This window comes from Clarias gariepinus, chromosome 11, assembly GCF_024256425.1.
Source record: "Clarias gariepinus isolate MV-2021 ecotype Netherlands chromosome 11, CGAR_prim_01v2, whole genome shotgun sequence".
NCBI classification, from domain to species: Eukaryota; Metazoa; Chordata; class Actinopteri; order Siluriformes; family Clariidae; genus Clarias; species Clarias gariepinus.
The window spans coordinates 2,168,702-2,193,507 of record NC_071110.1 but is presented as its reverse complement, the minus strand read 5'-3'; the positions used below and the strand labels follow the sequence as shown (position 1 = coordinate 2,193,507).

General features: G+C 36.2%; 2 protein-coding genes across 6 annotated transcripts; both read left to right on the top strand.

Moving 5' to 3' along the window:
* Positions 1–8,210: 8,210 nt before the first annotated feature.
* znf414 (zinc finger protein 414) lies at positions 8,211–13,613 on the top strand. Of its 3 annotated transcripts, none has more exons than XR_008361313.1 (8): positions 8,211–8,352; positions 8,577–8,626; positions 8,717–8,827; positions 9,495–9,600; positions 9,705–10,165; positions 11,286–11,350; positions 12,491–12,640; positions 13,235–13,613. XR_008361313.1 is itself a non-coding variant. In XM_053506749.1 (7 exons), exons 2-7 carry the CDS (start codon positions 8,620–8,622, stop codon positions 13,309–13,311), a joined length of 912 nt encoding a protein of 303 aa, XP_053362724.1. In that variant the 5' UTR covers positions 8,211–8,352; positions 8,577–8,619; the 3' UTR covers positions 13,312–13,613. The 3 variants fall into 3 exon arrangements, 1 of the variants encoding a protein (XP_053362724.1); XR_008361312.1 differs by having other exon boundaries at positions 11,283–11,350; XM_053506749.1 differs by lacking the exon at positions 11,286–11,350.
* A 2,183-nt stretch (positions 13,614–15,796) lies between these two features.
* Positions 15,797–22,734, top strand: LOC128533458 (protein ENL-like). Of its 3 annotated transcripts, none has more exons than XM_053507729.1 (11): positions 15,797–15,926; positions 16,560–16,652; positions 16,738–16,863; positions 18,247–18,593; positions 19,470–19,665; positions 19,816–19,897; positions 20,487–20,595; positions 20,815–20,908; positions 21,100–21,168; positions 21,269–21,340; positions 22,478–22,734. In XM_053507729.1, the coding sequence occupies exons 1-11, from the start codon at positions 15,924–15,926 to the stop codon at positions 22,604–22,606; spliced, it is 1,320 nt and encodes a 439-aa protein (XP_053363704.1). In that variant the 5' UTR covers positions 15,797–15,923; the 3' UTR covers positions 22,607–22,734. The 3 variants fall into 3 exon arrangements, with proteins under 3 accessions (XP_053363704.1, XP_053363705.1, XP_053363703.1); XM_053507730.1 differs by having other exon boundaries at positions 16,557–16,652; positions 21,100–21,159; XM_053507728.1 differs by having other exon boundaries at positions 16,557–16,652.
* The last annotated feature ends 2,072 nt before the right edge of the window (positions 22,735–24,806 follow it).

Genomic DNA, 24,806 nt, shown 5'->3' with positions numbered 1-24,806 from the left:
TTTTTTTTTTGTTCTAATGCGCATGCCTGGATACAACGTCCCGAGCGGTGAGGGGAAAAAAGATTTCAAAACCTTTAAAGATTTTTGATATTTGATCAGCAATAAAGATCATAAAGTGTTTAGCGCTAAATATTTCTTTTAAACATCTAACATAATGAAGAATGCAGTTTATTATTATATATATTTTTATGTATATTTTTCATACACTTGTATGCATGTATAATAATTACTGTGAATGTTTATTAAGTATTTTAGGCCTAAAAATAAATTAAAAGAAAAAGCTAATTAAATATTTAACCATTAATTTCATGTCTGTCTGCAGGTACAATTCTGCATCACATCCATTACATGTGTGCATAGTCTGTTTATTTCCCTGCCCAATACTACAGAAATTCACAATAATGTTTACGATATTGTTGTTTAGTTTGATATTTATTCTGTTTGTTTTGTAACATTTATCCAGACTTGCTGAACAACATCCTGAAGGATTATCTTATCATAAGACCGAGTCCCTGGCTCATATGTAGGAAGTATTTCATATATCGAGCATTAAAAGAAGGGGGAAAAAACATTACCCACAATGCAGTTTGATTACCTGCAGATGGTGGTGTACTGGGATTTAGCCCTGACTTTATCTCTTCCAAAAGAAAGTGATGCAGCGGCACTTTAGTCTGTCCAGTATTACACATTTGAGCATGACCTTTGGTTTGAACCCCTCCATTTGTCCAGTGGTCAAAAATATTTAACATTTTACCAAATTCCCCAAACATTTAACTGACGTGTGTTTCTTCTTGCCCAGATGTGAGCTCGGGATCGGATTGATATTAATTCATTAATTTCTTTGAACGCCTGCTCTTGGTTTCAGTCTTGGATTTCACCTGTGAGTACAATTGTTATAAAAAAGGATCAACCAAAATGAAGACCAGGGAGCTGACTATGGAGGAAAAGGAAGACATTCTGAAGCTGAGAAAAGAGGGAAAATCCATCAGACTTATTTCTCAGGAGTTAGGAATAGCCAATACTACAGTTTGGAACATCTTGAAAAAAAAAGAAACCACCGGTGTGCTAACAACCAAGCAGCGATCGGGGCGGCCGAGGAAGACGACCGCCGTTGATGACCGGATCATTGTAAGAGCTGTGAAGAAAAACCCACAAACAACAGTCAGCACCATCACCAATAATCTTCACATGGCAGGGGTGAAGATATCGCAGTCTACAGTTCGAAGAAGGCTTCGGGAGCAGAAATATCGATTCCATTACATAAACTGTGACCCACTCACCGACAGGATGAAACAGGAGGACGATTTAGAATTAGCAGATAATACAAAGATGAGAGATGAGGATTTAAAAGAAAAGCAGAGTGTTTAACTGTGGGAGCAGACAGAATGTGACTATGATGTTTCATCTAACATGTTTCATGAGAGATCAGAAACGATTCCAACAGGCAAAGAAACAAAGGATAAATCACAGCATCTAAATGTTTAGCTACCCAATTGGCACACAAATGCTCGCTTTCATGTTAAGATGAAATTTTGTTTAGGCTTTACAAGTTAAACACACAGTCTGTCACAGTCATATACTGTATAGTGCTGCATACAAATCGAAGTCGCACTATGGACATGTGGAATGATCCAACCACAAAAGCCTGCGATTTATAGCAGGTCATGTACGCACAGGCAGTAATTTATTTTGAGATTGTCAATTATTTGTTAATTTTTGGTTATTTATGCCATTATTTGCTGTTACATTTGATAAATGTGATACATTTAAATACCAAATAGTATATTTGATATGTACATATTGCAATTTATAACACAATATGTGTGAAAATAATCTTGATGTGAAATTTTGACCAAATTGTGCAGTCTAGTATTGTAGATCATCTTTTCCTGATTGGCATCATCATACACTGGATGCATTGTTTTGTGCAGAAATTTATCAATAAATAAGTCTGTTTAGTGCATAAAATATAGTTTGTGGAAGTTTCTAACAACATTAAAGTTTTATTCTTCTAAAAACTTGCGGTGATGCTTAAATAAAAATTTATTTCATAGTAATATGCAATGTTGACCACAATGTATAATATTAAAAGCATTTGAGATTACACTAGGGAGAGAGTCCCTGTTTGTGTTTGGGACTACAACTGATGCTGATGATTATAATAATAATATCACTTAAATCGTCACCGTTGCTTGTGGTTTAAGTTCGATCTGTAGTTGTTTTGTGCAGAATACTTAATTAAAAAAAATACATTATTTAGAACTGCATCACTAAAAGTAGTAAGAAAACCCACCTGTACGCACTGAAATTTCTACTTCAACTGTATCTTTTTGTAGTTTCTGTAAGAGTTGTGACAGCATACTAATAGTTTTTAAATATGCAGGTCAATAGCACCCCAAGTGGCCATTTATTGCCAAGATAACAAACATGAAATGATCAAACTTAAATTTTTTAAGATTTGTTTTTGTCATTTAATTGTTTTTAATATTTAAGATACATTCAGGTGTAAAGATTTTGGAACAAAGTTAAGGGTGTTTTTTGGCATTTGGATTCCTAAGATACAGTAGGAAGAAACCTTGCGAGGAACCAGACTTGACAGGAATCCCATCTTCATTTCACGATATCTAGCCAAATCAAAAACATTTTTGAGTAGGTAAGCGTGTCATTGTTAACGTCTACATACAGTACAAGTGATGGCTTTATGAAATAAGGACAATTTATGGCAGGGTGCAAACCACTGGTAATGCTCAAGAACAGAAAGGTCAGATAAGACTTTGCCAGAAATCTTTCCCAGATGCTTTGGACTGATGAAGCCAAAATTACCTTGTACCAGAATGATGCGAAGAGAAAAGTATTGAAAAAGAAAGAACAAGCTTGTGATCCAGAGCATACCACCTTTCATCATCATTTCTTTGAACATGGTGTTATGGCATAACAATGTACGGCTGCAATTGTTACCGGGTCACTTGTGTTTATGGATGACATGACTGCTAATAAAAGTAGATGGATTAATTCTGAAGTGTATAGGGATATACTTTCTGCTCAGATTTAGCCAAGTTTTCAAGGCACAGAAATGGTCTCAACCCAACAGAGCATGCTTTTCACTTGCACTTGATAAAGAGACAAAACTGAAGGAAGAAAGACCCATGAACAAGCAGCGGCTAAAGACCATTGCAGTAAACTCCTGGCAAAGCATCTCAAGGGAATAATCTCAGCATTTGGTCATGTCCATGGTTTTGCAGTCACTGACTGCAAAGGATGTTCATCCAAGTATTAAAGGCAATCCTTATGTTTGTATTTATGTTACAGGCGAACCTCTGCATATGAAATTAATTTCAGTTTTTATTGTGATATGCATTTTCCCATAAGAATTAATGTAATTATAAATAATCTGTTATAGCCCCCAGGAATAGGAATAAAACATGCAAAAGTTCATGTAGCCTTTGAAAGCACGCCGAAGGTATCATGGCTTGACTCACAACAACTTTTGCTGACTGAATAAATAATCTTTAAATTTGTAAACTTGCTTTGCTTGGCATCTTAGCATCTGTTTGGTTCGGGTTGGTTTGTTAATTCGTATTAAAGTTAATTAAAGTTGTGTAGTTGAATGAATAAGTAACAGCAAAGGACAGAGTATTTATATGCTCAACCAAATGCCTGGTGTCATGTACTGGACATCTGTTACTACAAAGGACATAAACCATTGTAATATAACCTGGTAAAATCCTTGAGATAAAGAGTGGAAGTTGGACAGATAGGTGTTAGCTTGAGAAGAAGAGAGAGAGAAAGAGAGAGAGAGAGAGAGAGAGAGAGAGAATGGGAAAGTAAGCGTGGGAGAGTTAGGACCTTAACAACAGATGCAAGAGGAGACAGAAAGGTAGTAGCAAGGAAGATTTAACACGTTAATATCAGATCCACTGATATTCATACTATATATATATGTGCACACACACACACACACATACACACACACACACACACACACACACACACACACACAAAGCACCAAAAAGGTGGGTGCGGGAGCGTTTTACATCTGGTCTGGAATGTTTATAAAAGATAAGGTGAAGAAGAACAGAAACTTGGGAGTAGTTCTGCATTTAACAGCGTTCACCAGTTTTACGCCCCTTAACATAAACTATACTATGAAATGTGTTTATTGATAGTGAAGTGTGTCATGCACACAGAATATCATGAAATACACTAGAAATGAAATATTCCCTACATCCAGGACGGAAAAAGGAAGAAAGTAGACTTCTTTTAAATCTAAAAAAAAAAAAATCCCTTACAGAGGCCAGGAAAAAAAGTACAGTATTTAACATACAGTATTGGTGTCTTTAGGAAGACAGCACTTGAAAAGGTTTAAACTGAAAGGAAGATTAGGAATAAAACGACCAGAAGGTGGCGGTAGTGAGACATATTGGATGCCAAGAAGAAGAAGAAGAAGAAGACACATTAGAGCAGCCATTTTTTTCGGATTGTATACAACGTCGCGAGCGGTGAGAAACAAAATAATCTGTTATAATTAACAATATTTATGATCCTTTATCAACTAATAAAGCGCATTTAGTAATAAAAGTTATATTAAATTGTTTTATGTTAACAGTAATAACAAGCGGCCGGGTGGTGAGTTATCTGCGGTCTCGCTCTGTTTGTCGGAGGTTATTAATTACCTGGTGTTACCTAGTAACGCTGTAGGATGGAGCGACACATTTCCTTTAAACCGCTAATAAAGTGAATGATGCGGGTTATTTTAAGTTGCAGAGAACATGTATGTATAATAAAGTAAATAACATTAATGCCTTTACATTAAGTAAATGTTTAGGCTGTTATTTTTCAAATATTATTTTAATGGTCCAAAAAGCTAATTAAATCTTAATTGTTTAAAATCTTAATTGTTATTTAAGAAATCCTCTCTCTATATATACAGTATGTCTCATTTAATTCAACTCCCAATCCCAAAGAAATTAAACAATAATGTTTAAAATATTGTTCTTTCAGATTGATGATCATTCTTTTTCATAACATTCATCCAGATTATCCGACCTGAAGGCATTATCATACTGTACACTGCCTGGACCATAATAATAATAATAATAATAATAATAATCTAGTCGTTGCGTGCTTAAGAATAGATTTCCTTCAGTCACCCTGAGCGTTGATTTCAGTTCTCACTGTGGTGTCCAGTGTGTAAATGATTCTTTATCATTTGTGGTTTTCTTATAGAGCCACAGCTGTTTAAAGTTCTCATTACAGTGTGTGTGTGTGTGGGAGTGAGGAAATGCTCTTACTTTCAATATTGAACATAGCTCTGGTTTTTACTGGTAATTTTTTTACCATGCAACTTCACTAAGCGTTTAAGTGATTTATATTCTTTTTTTTTTTTTCAGATCGCATTTCTTCCACAAAGTTGACAGTTCAGATTTTTTCTTTAATGGTTTTGATAAACGTTAAATGTTGATCATTCTGTTAAAGGGCTCTCAGCCCAGTTCCTTTCATTTAAGTTCTCCTTGTGTGATGTGTTACCCACAATACAGTTTTATCATCTGCTGATGGTGGTGTCGTGGATTTTACAGTAGCTTACGCATAATCTCTTTCAAAAGAAAGTGATGCGACAGCGCTTTAGTCTGTTCAGCTCTCTCTTCTTCTCATCGTTTACTCAGATCAACTTTCAAAGTGTCCTGCTGTTGCCTCTCTGTCAATTTCACTGCACTCGCTGTCTTGTAGATTTTCATACTGATTATTATTATGTTCATTCTGAATCTAAAAATATTGGAACAAGATATCTGATTCTCTAGTTTATATACGCTAATAATATTTAGGCTTGAGATGATTATGAGACAGCGATCAAAAATCCCAATTTCTTACTTTTTTGATATTTACATCTAGACATGATGCACCTTTTACTGCACATTTCTTTTGAACCCATCCGTTTGCCCAATAATAAAAAATATTGAAACATGTTTCTTCCTGCCCAGATGTGCCCTGTCGGATTAATAGTAATTAATTAATATTTCTGAATGTCTTCTCTTGGTTTTAGTCCTAGAGTTCACCTGTTCATCAAAAAGGAGAAACCAATATGAAGACCAGAGAGCTGACTATGGAGGAAAAAGAAGACATTTTGAAGCTGAAGAAAGAGGGAAAAACCATCCGACTTATTTCACAGGAATTGGGAATAGCCAGTACAACAGTTTGGAACGTCTTGAAAAAGAAAGAAACGACCGGTGTGCTAACAACCAAGCAGCGATCGGGACGGCCGAGGAAAACGACCGCCGTTGATGACAGATTAATTGTGAAAGCTGTGGAGCAAAACCCGCTAACAACGGTCAAGAGCATCACGGACAACCTCCACATGGCAGGGGTAAAAATATCACGATCCACAGTTAAACGAAGGCTCCGGGAGCAGAAATATCGATTCCATTACGTAAATTGTGACCCACTTGCGAGCAGCGTAAAACAGGATGAGGAGGAGGAGGATGATTTGGAAATGGCAGATAATTCAGAGATTAGAGTTGAGGTTTTAAAAGAAGAGCAGGACATTGAACTCTGGGAGCAGACAGAAAGTGACTCTAAGGTTTCATCAAACCTGCAACATGACGGAGCAGAAACAGACACAACAAGCAAAGAAACAAAGAAAAAATCACAACATTCGAATGTGTAGCTACCTAACTGTTTCTGTACATCTATTTTATTTTCTTATGATTTTATTTTTATCATTCCAGTATAGAGGAACATTACAACGCTGCCTGGACAAAAATGTCACACTGAGATTTTATTAAATTGTTTTCAACTTTGATTAAACACACACACTGTTTTCATGTATGAAAACGATTCCTCGTGCTCCCAGAACCACTATTTCACACTTTGAGTCCTGGAATATGGCTGTGCGATCAGGAAAGATGTGGGATGGAAATGCTTTGTTCAGCACTGAAGGGTACTTAACCCAGGTTTCCTTTGTTGTTTTCTTTGCTTGATGCAGCCCAATAGTTTGACACTTCTGAAATGGTGACTTTTTTTTTTTTTTTTGCCAGGCAAAGTATATTTGTTATTTTTACATGAAGTACAAGTTTATTGCACAATCTGTTACAGTATTCGAGATGATTTTTGTACTGATTGTAATTCCAGCTTACGATAATATCAATGTTTTGTGCATAAACTAATAAACAAATGAATGTTTACTGCATAAAAAAAGTTTGTGGAAGTAATTAGCAATGCTGAAAGCAACATACGGTTTGAAAAAAAAAAGTTGTATTTTTCTTAAAACGTGCTAATGCTTTTATTCCATATTTTAAGGAAGTATATATTTATTTACACACAATATTAGCAGTTTATGAAATAAAGAAGCCACACACATTACTAGTCAGTTGGATAAATGCAGACAAAAGTGTGCAAATTTTTTTTCATCCATTCATTCATACTATACTGCATTATCTTGTACAGTATCGCGGGCACCCTGGAGCCTGTCCAAGGAGACTTTGGGCACAAGGCAGGGGAGTTCGCATGTACTCTCTGTGGTTGGTGGGTTTCCTCTGGGTACTCTGGTTTCCTTCCACAGTTCAAAGACATGCAGGATGGACTAATTAGCGTTCACAAATTGCCCATAGTGTGTGCGCACCTTGCAATGTTTCCCTGTAACCTCCAACAAGAGCCATTTCTTTATTATAAGAGCATGTCCTGTTTGATTTTTGTTTGTCTTTTATTTACAAACTTGTCAAGACATGTAGGTTAGACTAATTGGCATTTCCCAATTGCCTGTAGTATGTGAATACTGACTGGAGGTTTTACCAAGGGGGTAAAATGAGAGTAAATGCAATGGAAATCACCCTAGATGGATGGATGGATTAGTAGAAGAAGCAGCTGAATTAGTAGTATGGATGTTAGGATTCAGTGTCTTAACATAAATGGCCAGAAGATGTCACCAGTGAGACGTGTATAATAATTACGGGTAAAAATCGCTTCAAGTTATCCAACATCCTGTTTTTATAAGGTTTCATAGATTATAATTTCTGGAAGATATTTGTAAAAAAAAAAAAGTAATATAAAGTTGTAACAATTACAACTTTATCTTAAATATAACGCATATAAACGCAGATAAAATCTATGTACATTACTATATCGCATCAATTTGGATTCACGCCCAGGTCTCTATCAAACGCGCCTTCCTATTGGTCGAATCGGCTGGCTGCGTCTGACGTCACAGCGCAGCCATTTCGGTGCGCCTTCTATTGCACGTACAGTAACGTAAACACAACGGCGCGAGCTGTCAAACAAAAAACAACAACAATAATAATACAAAACCTGGAAATATTTTAAAGATTTTATCAATTAAGAAAGCTTAGTTAGTGAGAGGAGGTATGTTTAATTAATTTGTCTGGGGATTATGTTAATAACTGTGATGCTAGGCTGCACGGGAGTTGATTAGCTAGTTGCTTTGTTGTTAGCTGTTAGCTAATGATGGTTTTAACAGCTAGTAAATTTATATTTATTATGAGTATCTACAAAGTATGTATGTACATTTATTTTACATTTGCGAGGTAAATATTTACACATTTAAGTGACTTTACGTCTGTGTGCAGGTAGAGTTCTGCATCCTGTCCATCACTGCACCCCTGAAGCACCATGGAGGGTTTGTACTGTTAAATTAAACACCTAAACCACATAAAAAATCATAAATAATAATTTATGAAATTGCTCATTTTTTGAAAAATTTGTTTAGGCTGCCATTTATCCTGTTCGTTTCATAACTGTAAGCGGACCTTCAATCATCCAGATGTTCTGAACATCCACCTGAAGGACCATCATAAGAATCCTGCACAATCCCTGCCTGGTGTGTAGGAAGTATTTTAAATATATATTTTTTTAAAGTTTAATACCAAGTGATTGGTAACGGCCATGCTTCCTGTAATTTAACCTACACTACCGTTCAAAGGTTTGGGGTCACTTTCTAACTCCATGATCGTTCCTGATTTTTATTTCTTTCTACATTGTAAAGGAATGCTGAAGGCGTCCAAAAAATGCATTAATCTCCTTTGAACAGTTAATGGTGAGATGTTTCTGCTACTTCTGCTCTGTAAAGACTTCATAACGCCTCTAATCTGAGGTGCTGTTAATTGGTCATTTTTCAGGCTGATAACTCTAAATGAACTTCTCGTCTGCGGCAGAGGTAGGTTTTGGTCTCGCCCTCCTGGGACGGCCTTCATGAGAGCCAGTTTCATTATGGTGCTTGACGGATTTTGCAAATGCACTTGACAATACTGTTCTTGCAAGAACTATTACAGAAAGGCTGACCTCTGTGTCTTAAAATAACAACTAACTGTTGTTTTCCTTGTTGTTACGTGATTACCTAATTTCATATGTGTTATCTTATAGTTTTGAAATCCCCAGTATTGTTGTAGAATGTAGAAAATAAATCACTAAACAAAAAAAACAAAGAAATTTGCAAGTGACCCCAAAATTTTGAACGGTAGTGTACAGTATTTGTTCTTCCTTTTTAGGTAAGTCGTTTCTGTGCTCGACGATAGGATGTGACGGATCTTTCACCACCATGCAGCAGCTGATGGATCACATGAGGCATCATCACAAGCCGAATTATTTCTTCCTGTACGTTGGTAAACATACTATAGTTGTATGATGTTTTTTTTTTTTTTTTTTTTTTGCATTGCCATTATAGCAAATAACAAGAAACATTGGTCTCTAATCTGTAGATGTGAGAGCTGCCGGGCCAAGCTCCGCTCCTACCGCACCCTCCTCAAGCACCTCCAGACGTGCGCCAAGGTCGCCAAAGGCAAAGGCACGAGACCCGAAGGAGGTCTGATACCCGATCCGTCTGTTCCCAGCACTGATTCCGACCCTGATGGTTCTTTCCAAGCTGTAGATGAATCTCAGCAGATGGAGTCTAACCCCTTGCTGCCTCCACAAGCTCAGTTTCAAGCCATTTCATCAGACCAAGAGTCCCTGTCTTCTCTGGCAGAATCTGGATCTACTGCTTCTGAGGCGGCAAAGTCCCAGAATCAAGCGGATGCTCCCTACAGCCCGTTTCCTCCAAGCCTGTCCCCTGCACCTGATCCTGAGCCCCAGCGCTCGCCCAGGGTCGGTCCGGTCAGCATGACGCCCTCTGTGCCACCACCTCCACCAGGCTCTAACGCCGTCTGGAGGAAGAACCAAGGTGAACACCTTTGAGGCTAGAAATAAAGGGTTAAGACTGCAGTAGGTTGTGTTATAATCTTGAAGATGCTTTGTTCCTCATTATTCACTAAGATGTAGTTGCTCTCTTAATGTCTCAATACCTTTCAGAATTTTATATAAAATCATTAAAGAAAATTTTACCTTTATACACTACATGGCACAGGTTAAATTAATGAATGTGAATAAATGAAACTATAACACCAGAGGTGATTACTGAAAGGAGGCTCACAAACAAACAAGCACGACTGTCACGAGGCCATCAGCCAGTCAGGCGTAGACGAGCGAGTTTCATGATGTCTTATACCGCAGTGCTAATAAACGGTGGCTTCTGATTGGTCAGAAGGTATTGATTAATTTTCAATAACAGCAGCTCTGACAGTAGTACAGCTGCCAGTCACAGGTTTATATTAATGCGCTTATTCTAATTCTTCATTGTTTCTATAGCAACAGGGAGGTATGCAGTGGACGCTGTACATTTATCCAGTGTCAGTACTTCGTAATGCAGTTAAAGCTGTGAAGGAAACAGTTGTTTGTAGGTTTCTGTTTGGGTTGATTTATAGAAAAAGTGATAACAAGAAGTAATCTAACTACACTAAGTAATCTTTTCTTTAAATAAGATATAAGAGCCCAGTATGCTTCTGTGCCGTTTTTCCCCCTCAAATAGAACATCCAGCATAATGGTGTAAGACTAATACCGGTGAATATTAGGAATAACGATGTACTCAGATTTGCAAGAAGTAAATAGTCTTCCGTGGTTTTATGGTCAAGTAAAGGTAGACTTCGGAAAAGAAAGAATTGTCAAAAACATTTTGGTGTTTATGTTTTTATCAAAGACTATTTGGGCTTGTATTTTCTTTTTTGGGGCTCTGTGTACTTATACAAGTGGTGAAGCGTCTTCCCGAACACATTCTAGATTAAACACTGAGCATCATCATTCATCATCATCCTAAACAGTTTTCGAGTTCCTGTGCATCTGTTATTTTTACTTTCTTAATTTCTTTATTTTTTAAAAAAGTTTCTCACCTGCTCTTTACTACACACATCATCACACGTGTTGAGTGAACTCTGTTTTTGTCGTGTCACACTGTCGCCCCCAGCAGACTTGCCTGCGCCTATTTTGCACAGATGGAACTCTCCTCAGACTTTGAGTAGAGAGGATGTCCAGGTGAGGAACGGAGAAGTGTGTACACACACACACACACACACACACACACACACACACACACACACACCCTAAGGAGAAATCAATCCAATCTGCTTTGGAAGATCTCATCGCTCCTGCTCCTTCTGCTGCTGCTTCTGCGCTTCCCAGCAAACTGTGTGGCTGTGATGAATTTCATTATTACTAACAGATTGTAACATTTCACAGAATAAATTCTGTTCTGTCCTCCTGGTTGAACCCCTCCCTCACCTCACTAATCAGCAGCTTGAGTCCTGGGCTTGATGGACGTGTGCTGAGATGCTGACAGTGCTTCCACATTCCTGCTCTTAAGTCTTTGTTCCAATTTCTTCTTGGCTGCCTTCACACTTGTGGAATTTTTTTTCCTCTCAGCCCTACGTAAGAAAAGAAAAAGAAAAACTTTTAAATTCTAGACAAACCCCAGTTTTTATAGCATAATGGTTAATTCTATCTAATAAATCTAATCTTGACATAAATTTTTATATCAGTGATTTTTCTAAAAGAGGGGAAAAAAAGTCCAAGTGTGAAGGCTACAGGAATTTTATTTATACCTGATCTGCCTGAAACATCTTTAAGGTCCAGAACTGCAAAGTTGTTCTGGATTTTTTATAAATTATTACACTTATTTGTTAGTTATGTTAAATTTGCAACTTAAGTACAAACCATGTTTCAGGCTGATTGGCTGCATTAAAGCTTAAAGGTGAAACTGTGCACATTTTCTGGGGCAAATTTTTGCTTTCGGTTGGTTCATTTTGAGGTTTATCCTGCAGGCACAGATCAAGCCTAGTCCAGTAAGTCAAATCTGGAGATACAATGCTATATTTATTTTTAACCAGTCTGATCTAGTCCTAAGTGCTTAGGTTTAATCTGTGTCTTTGGTAATACTCCTGCTATGAGTTCAAAAGTCTGATTTCACTACCATTCTGTATTTAATTGGTGAATAATTTATTTTTATCTGTCGAAAGAGCATTCTTTACTATGTAAATATAAAAAGTGTGTAGAATGAAATTCTGATTGGGTTGATATTTTTGAGACTCTCAGACTTTTGAATTCTATTAAAAATGGATTTGTGTCTGTTATCCTAATCGTGTGTGTGTGTGTGTGTGTGTAAACCGTTTCTCCCAGGTCAGTCCTTTAACAGTCGGATCCTATGGGAGCACACTAGGGGGCGATACAGCTGCCTTCAGTGCGGTCACTCCACCCTCGAGCGCAAAGAGATGACAGCACACATCGAGAGCCAGCACAGGAGCCCAGGGGCCAAAACTAATGACACGGGTATCGCTGACACTCGTGTCTAATGACTAGTGCTGTTAGTTAAACTTGAAACAGTAACTACATCCATCCTAAAATGAGTTGCAAAATATTGTGCCTTTATATGCATTATAATGGAATACAAGTTAAAATTTATCACTCATTCACTCATCGTCTATACCGCTTTAGGAATGCCAATTAGCCTAATCTTCAGGTCTTTGGACTGCCTGCCTCTCACAAAGTTTCTTTAATTGTTCCACTTAAAATTTGCGAAAAAAAAAATAAGTTTTTTTTTTCAAGGAAAAATAATAATAATAAAAAAGTAATAAGCATGGGGCAGAAAAGAAATCCTTTATATATCAAAAATATATAATAAAATATTATTTTAAAAAGTTGAAGTAAGGCAATTTAAAACAGTTCTAGAAGAACATTTTATTTTTAATTTAATGTTTTAAAGAAAGACTAAAAAAAAAAAATTGTATGTTTGTTACACAGCCAGTTTTACTAATGTTTATTGAGGTGTATATCATTCCATATTATAATGACACTGTATAGGGTAAATTACACTATATGACTATGTTTTGTGTGTTTTTCTTTATTTTTTATTATTATACACAGACGCATCGGTTGGTTCGCCTTCGTCCCTGGGTAAAACCTCAACAAACTCAGAGAGCACGAATTACACTCAGCTTTAGATTCCCACCAGATGATAAACTCCGGATTTGAACGGCTGTTGTAGCTCACACGATCAAAATCTCAAGTATCAAAACAGTGACTTTCTGGTTGAATCTCTCCAGGAAGTTCATGTTCTACTTATTTTCCATTTACATTTTGATTGTAATTACAGTATGATTAAAAAGAATGTATACATTGTATTTTAAGGCCTACAGCAGTAGATTGTATGTGCTTTAGTAGTGGCATGTAACTGATTTGTACTTGATTGTACACACAGGCAAGTACATCAGTGTTTTTAATATCAGTAAAAATATTGAAGTGGTCTGAATTTGCATTTATTCCCTGTTTTGTTTCTCAATGTTTGCTTTCAAAAATAAAATATAGTTGCAAGCAATGATGACTGCATAACCTGTTAAAACATGTTAAAACCTCAAAATCGCCATCACTGCACCGGTTGTCACAGCCAGCCCTAAATATTTGTCATGTTAACTGTATATGTGTGTGTGAGAGAACTTCAGCGCAATCACAGAAAATGTATTAGGACTTTTTAACAGAGTGTAATTTGTGCAAAAGTCAAAAAAATCCAAAAGTAATTTTTTGCATGATTTCTGTGTTTGGAAGTTTAGATTTGATAGCATAGACAGAAGTCTCACAGCTAAGCTATTCATTATTTTTAGTAGAATAAAATCTAAAAATTGAAAAGAGACAGGTGTAAGTATTGAAATATGCAGACATGCTAAACAAAAATAGACCACCATAGTTATATGATAAAATATCTGCACCAGAACGTATTACATTTTGGAGCATGTGAGGTGTTAATAGATGTAGCTATTATTACTTTATTACTAATTTCGGACTTTCCTTCAGCGGCTATAAGAGCAACATCTCGCCTAGGTGTAGAATGAGAGGATTGTTCTTCTCAGCAGATCTCTAAACAACACGAAGACATCTTTCATGAGGCCCAGACCGACCAGCTTGTGATCCCGACACTGTTATTTGACTCTTCTCTTTAAACTGAATTATAATTTTGTTAAAAATAGAAAGTAGGATTTAAAGATTTGTGACCATTTTCTCGGAGACAGTCCTATCTCAGATTGACCAAAAATCGGTGAACTAGTCTTAAAATATCTCTTTGAATATCAGAACTATATTAGGAATTGTTTTAAGGTGAGTCTGTTCCAATCAGAAAAAAAAAATTCAAATAAAAAATCCTAATAAAGCTGCATACATTTTATCATAAACATCTGAGGGTACATTAAATTCTTTAATGTTTGAGTGAATATCGATTTTAATGTTTACTTGTAATTTCATGTGATGTTTGTTATTGACTAACTTTGTACATATTTAAATGCCTGTAGGAAAATATATGATAGACAGACGATAGATTCTGAGTTTGTGGACTGAGTCAGCATTGCTGAAGGACAGATTAACCAGTAAGCTAACATTAGTGATCCTGTCAGCTATTTTTATCTCTTTTTTTTTTTTGTGGAAAAATAATCAGCCAAATGGTGCACGATGAAGGTCACAAGGGTCATGTACAAGCGAAACTCTGGATACATGTGGAACTGCAGTGTGGGCAGGTGGGAATTACCTGAATTCCTTCTTGTGCAATGAGAATTTTTAACGAATTCTTGTAGTGTGTTTCTCTAACTCTTACAAAGCGCTGACACTGGAGACTCCTTCCATAAATTGCAACTAAACAGCACCTTCCTGAAAACTTTATGTTTATAAATAAGAGCTGCTGTCATATTTTGTAATCACCTAAACACATTCAGTTTCCCCAAAACATTAACATTTTATTAATTTGACGAATGCAATTAATTATTGAGTGCGGTAAAAGAGTTTCACTGCACCACATCGACCCCGTGTCCTGTACATTCTCATATTAATGTGCATTGCCTTTCTTTGTCTTGCATTTCATCACCCACTCCCTTCACTACTACACCACTACAATATTGTTTCAGTGTTGTTGTTTTTCTATTCTTTACGTAATTGTTTTTAATGTAATTTACTTTTATTTTATTTGACAAATACACTGTGGAGGGGGTGCATGTTAATTTGCTTGCAGTTTACTCAGCTCTCAGTGAGGTGTGTTTAATCTTGGGGAATTGTGTAGGTTGCAATCCTGGTGAAGTGAAAAATAAATTTGAAATAATAATAATAAAAAATCTCCTGTATTTTGTGCACAACGCTTTTACTTTTAAATTTTTTTAAAACTAATTTGTCTTACAAATGTATTTTATAGAAATGTTTTTAAAGTCCATTTTAATAGATTTTATTGCAAGGAATTAAATTTTAATTCTGATCCTAAATAGAAAGTAGAAGAAAAAGTGCTCAAACTATGATGAGATTCATACATTAGTTTTGCATTATTAGTTTTATTTTTCCGACTTTATTTTGTGTCAGGGAACGTAGACTAAACCGAACAGCCCTGTAGACGTGTGGTAACCCGATGAAAGTCAAAGGTCAGGCCGTTCTGTGTTTCACCAAGCGGCAGTGTTTGCACTCTGAGATGACAGACTGACTCAACAAAATGGTTTCACACACAGACTCGGCTTTAAAGAGCTCTTCCTCTATATGCTACTGGGGTGTGTGTGGTGTGTATGCGCGAAGGAACTGATTCCAGACACAGATGGTGAGAATGAATTTATCCAGTAAAATACACCAGTGCTGAATTTTACTGAAAGTCAGAGCTGATGTTTTTATCATTGTAGATGGTTTTGCTTCTGGATTTCAATGTTTTGCCACTAAAAAGGGATTTCAGTCTGCAATTTAATTCCTAAATGTTTATATCAACCATAAGGAGATGTATTCATGAAGACAAAAGCTTCAGACTTTGTTTCGTCATTGCAGTAATCAGTTAACTTACAATGTGCAGTATTTCTACACCATTGACCATTTCTGTCTGGTTGCATTGATGAATAGATTTTCAAATATTATACGAACAGGTCTTAATCTGTTAGGGCCAGGAGTGTGTGTTGGTGTGTGTGTGTGATGTGAGCATGATCTGTCAGTGTGGAGGATATTATGAAATCAGTTAGATAAATAATGTTTTTTAAAAACTTTTAACACTTAAGACCATGCTTACTGACCATATGTACAGTATTATAAATATATACCATCCTAACTTCATTTAAATAGTATGACGATAAAATGTTTTGTACTAGTTTAAGAAAATGTGTTTGTCCCTCATGGCACCACCCTTATGTGTCAAAAGGATTAGCATTAAAAAGTTTGCTTTAACTACGACCTTTTCCTAAACCAGCAGAGAGACCCACCGGTCAATCACCTACTCCATGGGAAGCTCACATTTAACAACAAGAAACACGAGTTCCGCAACAAACCCGTCAAAACTGGAGGGGTGAGTTCGGTCCAGTCGCTCTGGTTCTCGAATTGCTCCCAGTCCGGGGATATTTCTTTGTCCGCTGCTTTGTGTCTCCACTCAGGTCATGGTTGTACCTGAAGGAGCTGAAATGATGCCCAGAGCCGGTGCAGATTATCCCATGCTGTCTAGTCCTGCTTTTTCTGCCATATCAGACCACAGAAAGATCAAATTGCACCATGATATGAAGGTAAGGTTTGTTATGTACCAGCACTCATGAAAATGTTTTTTAACTGTCATATAGCAGGGATTCAAAAATAGTTTTTTAGGCAGAGATGCCTTTCATTCTGTGGACCCTGTCGGAGAAATATATTTATTCCATGAACATTATGTGTCTTTTTCTATTTATGAACTATCAATTAAAAGACTTATTAAGCTACAGAAAATGTTAAGTTTTGTATAAGCTTTAAGTTATTAAGATTTGGATTCAATCCATTTTATGGTGACCAGTCAAACAGGCAGAACTTTGGTAATGGTGGGTTGCAATTTGCGCCTAACGTTAAATGCTTGAATTTTATTGAAAATGTTTTATTAGATTGTTTTTGTTGGTGTTGTTCTTTTTTCAGTTTAAACAATTATTTTTAACTGAAACTTTTGTTGCTTGCGTAAGAATACCCAATGTATAATTATATAATTTAACATTACTGTTTAAATGAGTTTTCTAATAATAACACCCAGTATAAACACTACATGACCAACAAAAGTATGTGGTGACATGGTATAGTTGACTATCACAACCTTACATGTTTCTTCACCAAAATATTTTTACAATATATAAAGCATACAATTATATAGAAAATCTTTGTGTGCTGTAGCATTACAATTTCTCTTTACTGTAACTAAAAGGCAGAAACCTGTTCCAGCCTCGAGAAGACAGTCCCTATAAAGGTGAAGGCTGTTATTACAGCACAAAGGAAACAACTCGGTCTTAATGTCCATGGTTTTGGGATGGATTGGTCAGCATTTAGGTGTCCACATATATTTATTTAGTATTTGTATAACATATTTCATATCCTATACACTGTCATGAAGCCAATAAAGAAATAGAAAGTGCAGCATTTCAAAAAAATATATAGCACTTTTTTTTAAGTCAAAACATAAAAAATACAAGTGATGTAAATCATAATAGGAGTATTTAAAACAAAATAATAAAGAGAATAACATAAAAACTATAATATATTATAATTAATTATAATTAATTATTTTTTTGCTAATTCTAAAAAAAGATATAATGTAATTGTGTGTCTGAGCTTGATGAAGAAATTATTGTATTTTTGGGTGCACTACTAGATCTAAGTGAACATACAGGAACATACGGGTACAAGGTCCATAATAGATGATAACACTAATCTATTTAGTGCTTTAAAAGATAAATTCTAAATATAACTGCAAGTCAGTGTAATGTAGTCAGGATTGGTGTGTTGCGAACCTGAGCTCCTGCATTAAACAAACCGTTAAACATATAATTTAAGTCAACTGATCCTTGTTCTGAGTAATGATCCAGTACGTTACAGAAGATTACTCTGGTATACATTTTCTCCTCATTTAACACTTCTAAATCTCTCACCTTCAGGAGCCAAATAAAGACAGAGAACATGGTGCGGGAAAGGGCCACAAAAACCAAACACCGAATACAGAGCACAGAGAACACAAGATCACTGAGAGTAAAAGAACGTCCAAAGAGAGACAGCATGAAAAAGAGAAGTCCACACTGGAGCTGCCATCTTCTTCCTTTATAGGGAAGAGCACAGAGTATTGGGGGAAGACAGAGGGCAAAAACTTGACCAAAGTGGCCTATAAAGAACCCAAAATCAGCAGAAGAGAGCTCCGAGGTGGAGGGCAGGTGGATTTACAAGGTGTAAGCAAACGTGCTTCATCTACAACAGAGTCATCAGATCTGAGCACCAAAAAGCTGAAAAGGTAAAACTGATAATCTTCTAATCTATGAATAATATTACAACCAGTTCACACTTTTGTATTACATATGAATTAAATAAAATGCAATATTATTATGTCAGGTAATCTCACAATCTGCTTAAATTGTCATAATCTTCTTTATAATTGAACTGTGACGCCTCCGAGTGGCACAGTGTAACCCTAGTAACCCTAGTGCTCGCCCTATCATCTGGAGATTGCGAGTTTTATTCCTGGGTGATGATGTAACCTCTCGCAGCCGGAGGTCTAGAGAGAGCTGATTGGCTGAGCTCTCTCAGAGGGGAGGGATGAGAGGTATTAAGTGCTCCCACATTAATCACGGTTCTACAGCCAAGCAGGTGGTTCGGATGAAATATGTGATAGTCTTTGGCCCTTCCCTACTGAGTGGTAGTAGTCACCTTACTGTGGGAGCCCCCTAGTGATGGGGAGGAATTGGACACGACTAGATTAGGGAGAAAATCATGGAAAAATCCCCCCCAGAAAATAATTAAATTGTGACCTTTTTATACTTATATAGAATCTCCCAATAATTGTATATCTATTTCAAATTTCATACCTTTCATAATCTGTTAAAAAATTCTACATTATACTACTTGTAGTCTCATATATTTGTTTTTGGCATACTCTGCTCAAAGTATGTACATCTGTTCTAATCTGTACATTGTGTTGTTATAATCAGGTCCTGTTTTAAAGCCATGATACTGTAATCTGATGTCAGTACACTTATAATGCAACAGTGTGTGCTTGTCAAGACATTTGTTTAATTTAATCTTTTAGTTAATCGTCTAACAAAAAAGTTTTTAAATGATTAAATTGCTTCGTTATTAAAAACGTTGTGATGATGTGTATTTGCCCCTTAAGCTTAAAGGGGTGTAAAGAAAGAAGCTCTGTTACAGTCTCCTCCCGTGTCTCCTCAACTTCCACCACAACCTACCTGGAGAAGAAAGGAATGAAGGAAACAAGCCACTGGATAAAAGTCAAACATGAAATTCCTGTAGTGATGAGAAGCAACAGCTCGAATTCCAATTCAGAAGAGGAGATTTTGTCTAGATCTGTGGTGAGGCAAGCTAATCACCCTTAGCGGTGTTTGCTAGCCGTTCAAATGTTTAACCTTTATTTGCAATTTATAATTTTAACTAAATTACTTGCTATCCCTTTATAGGAATTAAAGTGGTTCTGTAGTAGTAACTGTGTTTCTCTGAAACAGTCATTTCAGTCCAGGTCATCCAGTTCCTGCTCTTCTTCCAGCCCTGATTCTGAGTTTGAGCCTTTGCAGATGCAAAGACAAGGTATGAGAAGAGACCAAACTGATATAGTCTCTGATGTACTAAAGTTGCATGTGTGTGTATTAGTATCTGCAGTGTGATTTAGCACTTAACCCAACCACCTTATCACCTTTAGTCTCCTCTACACTTTTCAGTTTCGAAAACTTAATTTTAATATTGTTACCATCACCTTATGTAAAAGAAACCTGTAAATCTAATTTTAAAGGAAAGCATTGATGACTTGTCTCCAGAAACATCCTTACTTTGGAAAACCATGATAAAGAGTAGATGGGGTTTGATGAACCTACAATTTTGGATGAGGCTTTAAGAAAAGAATACATTTGAAACTCAGGGCTAAGAGAAGACTTTGAGAACATTGGAGTTTGAGACAATAGGGCTTTAAGTAGAGATGACTTCAGAACATGGGTCATCTTATCTTTGATAACCTGGGACTTTGAGAACATGTAACTTTTAAAGCATAAGTCTTTGAGAATTTTATATCCTATAACTGAGAACAATAAAACAGTGATGAACAAGCGACCTTAGAAATAAGTCTCACAGAACATGTCACAGTACTTTGAGATTACTGAAAACATGAAAATATTGTATGCAGGACCTTTGCACTCCATGGTGGAACATCTGCATTCAGTGCACTCTGATGATTACAGAAACCCAGTGGTGGAGACAGCTATGAAGGCCAAAGCCACAATCCAGGACTCACGGTACACACCATCTCCTCTCCTTAGCATTCAGAATCAGTGCTGTTGCTTGCTTTGGGTTTCTTCTTATAACATTATTTTTCTTAATTATCTTATTATCTTTTGGTTATTGTACAATGACTAAACAGAGATTTTTCTACGAAAATTTCCGTAGCCTGAATCTATATAATGTGTTATATTTATTTAAAGCATTTAACTGTTTTTACTTGTCCTTTTTTTCAGTTTGTTCAGGAACAGTGACAGTGATGATGTTGAAGAGTCTTACCCACACAGCCAGGACGCACCATCACCCAAACTCAATACAAAAAGCCTTAGGGTAAGTTTTACATACAGGTCTTTCACTGGGACTGACGGATACAGAAGCCACTCCGCCTTTACTGAACCTGACAGATACAGAAGCCACACACCCATCACTAAGAGCGACAAATATAGAAGCCACACCTCCTTTACTCAGATACAGAAGCCACACCTCCTTCATTGGTACTGACAGAGTCCTTGTGTTTGTAGATGTTGGAGAAGAAGAATTCAGATTCCTGCAAAAATAAAAAGGTTTTCAAGGATGACAAGGTAGAAAGGGTAAACAAACAAAAGTAATAATTAAACTAAGTAAATGAAGTGGAATTTCCTGTGGCTTGAAAATTTGTGTGGTGCATCGTGTTGATTTTTGTCCTCTAAGGCTTACACAGAAGAGCTGGTGGACCTCCATCGCAGACTGATGGCTCTGAGAGAGAGGAACATTTTACAACAGGTAAGAAACCAGTTTCTTTTTCCAGATGAGATTTAAAAAAAAAAATCTAAAAATATATTCTGTTCTATGACCCAAGCCTTGTTTGTAAGATCTTCTTTTATAAAATTAATGAATCTTTTAATTTAAATTGAATTTTGACTATACACATTTGTCTTAATGACTTACAGACTCTATGCCTAGCACATTCGCTTAATTACTAATAACTCACTGAGTAACTTACTGATGAATTCATTCACTGACTTATTAACTGACAGGTTAAATGCCAGGCCCTCTGATTAACCCACTGACAAGCAGACTCACATTTTAACCGACAGACTAACTCACCCTTTGCTTATTAATTAATAAATAAATTAATTAATTAACTAACTATGATTGACTTAGCTGCTAAGTTTAAGGGGACATATGCAAAAATACACTTTATCATTTTTGGACATTTAGATGGCTTTCCAGTCAAACCAGAAAAAAGAAAGAGAGTGTGCGAGAGAAACAAAAAAAATCTTACTTAAACAAGCAGATAAGATTTATTTATTTATTGTATTGTGAGCATAAATCATTCCGGAAGCGTGCTTGTATATCAAAACCCTCGAATTTCCCCCATAAGCAATAGTGGAAACTAAGACGATTCGTTCCACAACCCAAAAATATTCATATAAAAATAATTAATACAAAGTATAAGGTTAAAAAAATAAACAACTTTAACCTGCACTTTACATTTGAAAAGTGTAGTAACACAGAGCTAACAGTTCTGTAACTTATGCCTTTATTGACCACAACAGAAAGGCATGAAACAGTTACAACAAAAACTAATGACAGACACGTGCTCTCTGCTTCCCGCGTTCAGCTGCTTGTTCTCCGCTCTTTTTGAACATGCAAATCTTTTCCATTACTCACTGCTGCCATCTAGTGGATATGTGAACAATAAACCCACTATACTACAAAAAGAATCCTAGCTGCAGTAATTGAGACCAGAGAGAGGAGAGGAGGAAGAAGGCTGCTGTGTAGGCCACACACACACACACACACACACACACCTCTGAACATTATTGATTTGTAAGACTTATTTTGTATTTAATTTAGACAAACTTAACCAACTATATTGAACACATTTTTAACCACTGTGGCTTGTTTGTGTTTTAGATAGTAAACCTTATTGAAAAGACAGGACACTTCAACATCACCAAAACCACATTTGACTTCGATCTTTTCTCCTTGGATGAACCCACTGTGCGGAAATTACAGAGCTACCTGCAGACCAAGGGGACATGACAAAAAGAAAAGCTTTATGTCTCAGTTAAATACCGGCATGTACACACCGCAGTAATAAATGTGATGAACATGAGGAGGGTTTGAAGGCGGGAGTATGTTTTTGCACTACAGCTGAAAAATCTGAGCATGTAACAAAATCGGCACAAACAATGGACGTTCAATGCTGAAATGGCATTACAGCCACATAAATGCTCCCTCTTTTACATCCTTGTCATTCAGTCACCTTTGTCATGTATGTTCATTCCAGTGCTTTGAAATGAAAAATATGCTTCACAACAAACTGTGCTGTCTTCTCATGATGTAAGTGACCACTTGTACAGTTATCATTCCACTTAGGCAGATTTATAAAGGTTGTGATTTTATTTTTAATGTGTCTGTTAAGTTTATTTAACATTAAGAAATGAGGTTTCAATATTATATCTGTAAGGTAACTAAGTAAGTTTACTTCATTACTGTACTTAAGTACATATTTTACATATTTGTACTTTACTAGAGTAGTTTTTTCTCCAGGTACTTTGGTTTCCTTCCACAGTCCCCCAGCAGAGTGCACAGTGAACGGGTGGATTGAGATCGGTATCCCTTAAAAGCTGACCAAAATGTGGCCTAAGCTCACTTTATGAGGATGGCCTAACAACAAAAAAAAAAAAACATACTTGAACGTTCTTATTAACAGACATCAAAATTTGCAACTTAATATTTTTAAAAACTGTTGTAGCAGGCATTACTACAGTGCATAAAAATGCTTATTTTTAAGGTGTGCTCAAATGCAGTGAATTATAGAGTAATGCCATAACCACAAAAATTATAGCATCATATATATTATAATAATTATATATCATATATATACCTACCTTATAATAAAGTAGGGATATGTGTAAGGTGAGTGGTGACATCATCCTTCCCCAAAAATACACAGTCAGCGTATCACTTATGCCATACACATTACATACACTTACTGTATCATCAATATGAACACCATGACAATACTGGGTTTCAGGATTTCTTTGAACTGATCTTTTTCTACAGAATAATGATTATACAATATACACAGGGGAATGCTTAATATTTCATCTTTTCTGGACCAAAAATACACATACAGCATTGATATATAAATACAGTATAGCACACCCGAGAGCCTACGGTTCGGAAGATCCCAGGTTCAAACCCCACAACCACCAAGTTGCCACTGTTGGGCCCTTGAGCAAGGCCCTTAACCCTCAACTGCTCAGATGTGTAATGAAATAAAAAAAAAAGTAAGTTGCTCTGGAAAAGAGCTTCTGCCAAATGCCTAAATGTAAATGATTTATTCTATATTTGCTTTCTTCAAGCATCACAATTTTATAAATATCCTCATTTAATATTCCATTTCACAGATTTTGTTACAATTTCACTACCACACGATGCTGTGCAACCCTCTATTGTGTAAATAGTTTACAGTGCACCATTTAGTAATATATGTTACCAATTCAATTATGAAAATATATTACTAAATTACAACAAGAATTTTATACATTTTTTTTTAATTATTATTATGATTTGAATGATTTTGGAAGTCAATGTGGTGCTACAGGGATAGCTGTTGTAATGAGATAAAAATTTAAGTCGCTCTGGATAAAGGTGTTTGCTTAATGTAAATACACGAAGTGCTATACATAACTGAATCAAGTTTTCCCACAATCTCTTATCTTCTGTACCATTTTCCAAAACCACTACAAAGCATACTGTAGTTGTAAGCAAACAAGCTAAAGTTACTCTGATAAAATAGGAGAAATAAAGCATTTTATTAAAAGTTAAAGGGCCATAAAGCTGCTGAGAGCATCTTCAGCATATAAATATTCATATTCAGAAGTGTTGCATTTCCTTGACAATGAGGTAAAAAAGCTGGACAATTTAATAATAGCATACTAGTTATGTGCAAAGAGTTGTTTATGCAATTAGTGCATGGTACCAGTGAGAGATGTAATTGGTCGACCTCAATGTCAATGCTGACACTCATCGTCATCCCTACCACTCACTCATCATTTATACCGCTTTATCCCGTATTCAGGGTTGCGGGGTGCCTGGACCCTATTCCAGGGATACTATGGGAAATTTGGGAATGCCAATGAGCATACAGTAATCTGCGGGTCTTTGACTTGTGGGAGGAAACCGGATTATCCAGAGGAAACCCACCAAGCACAGGGAGCACAAACAGGAACTG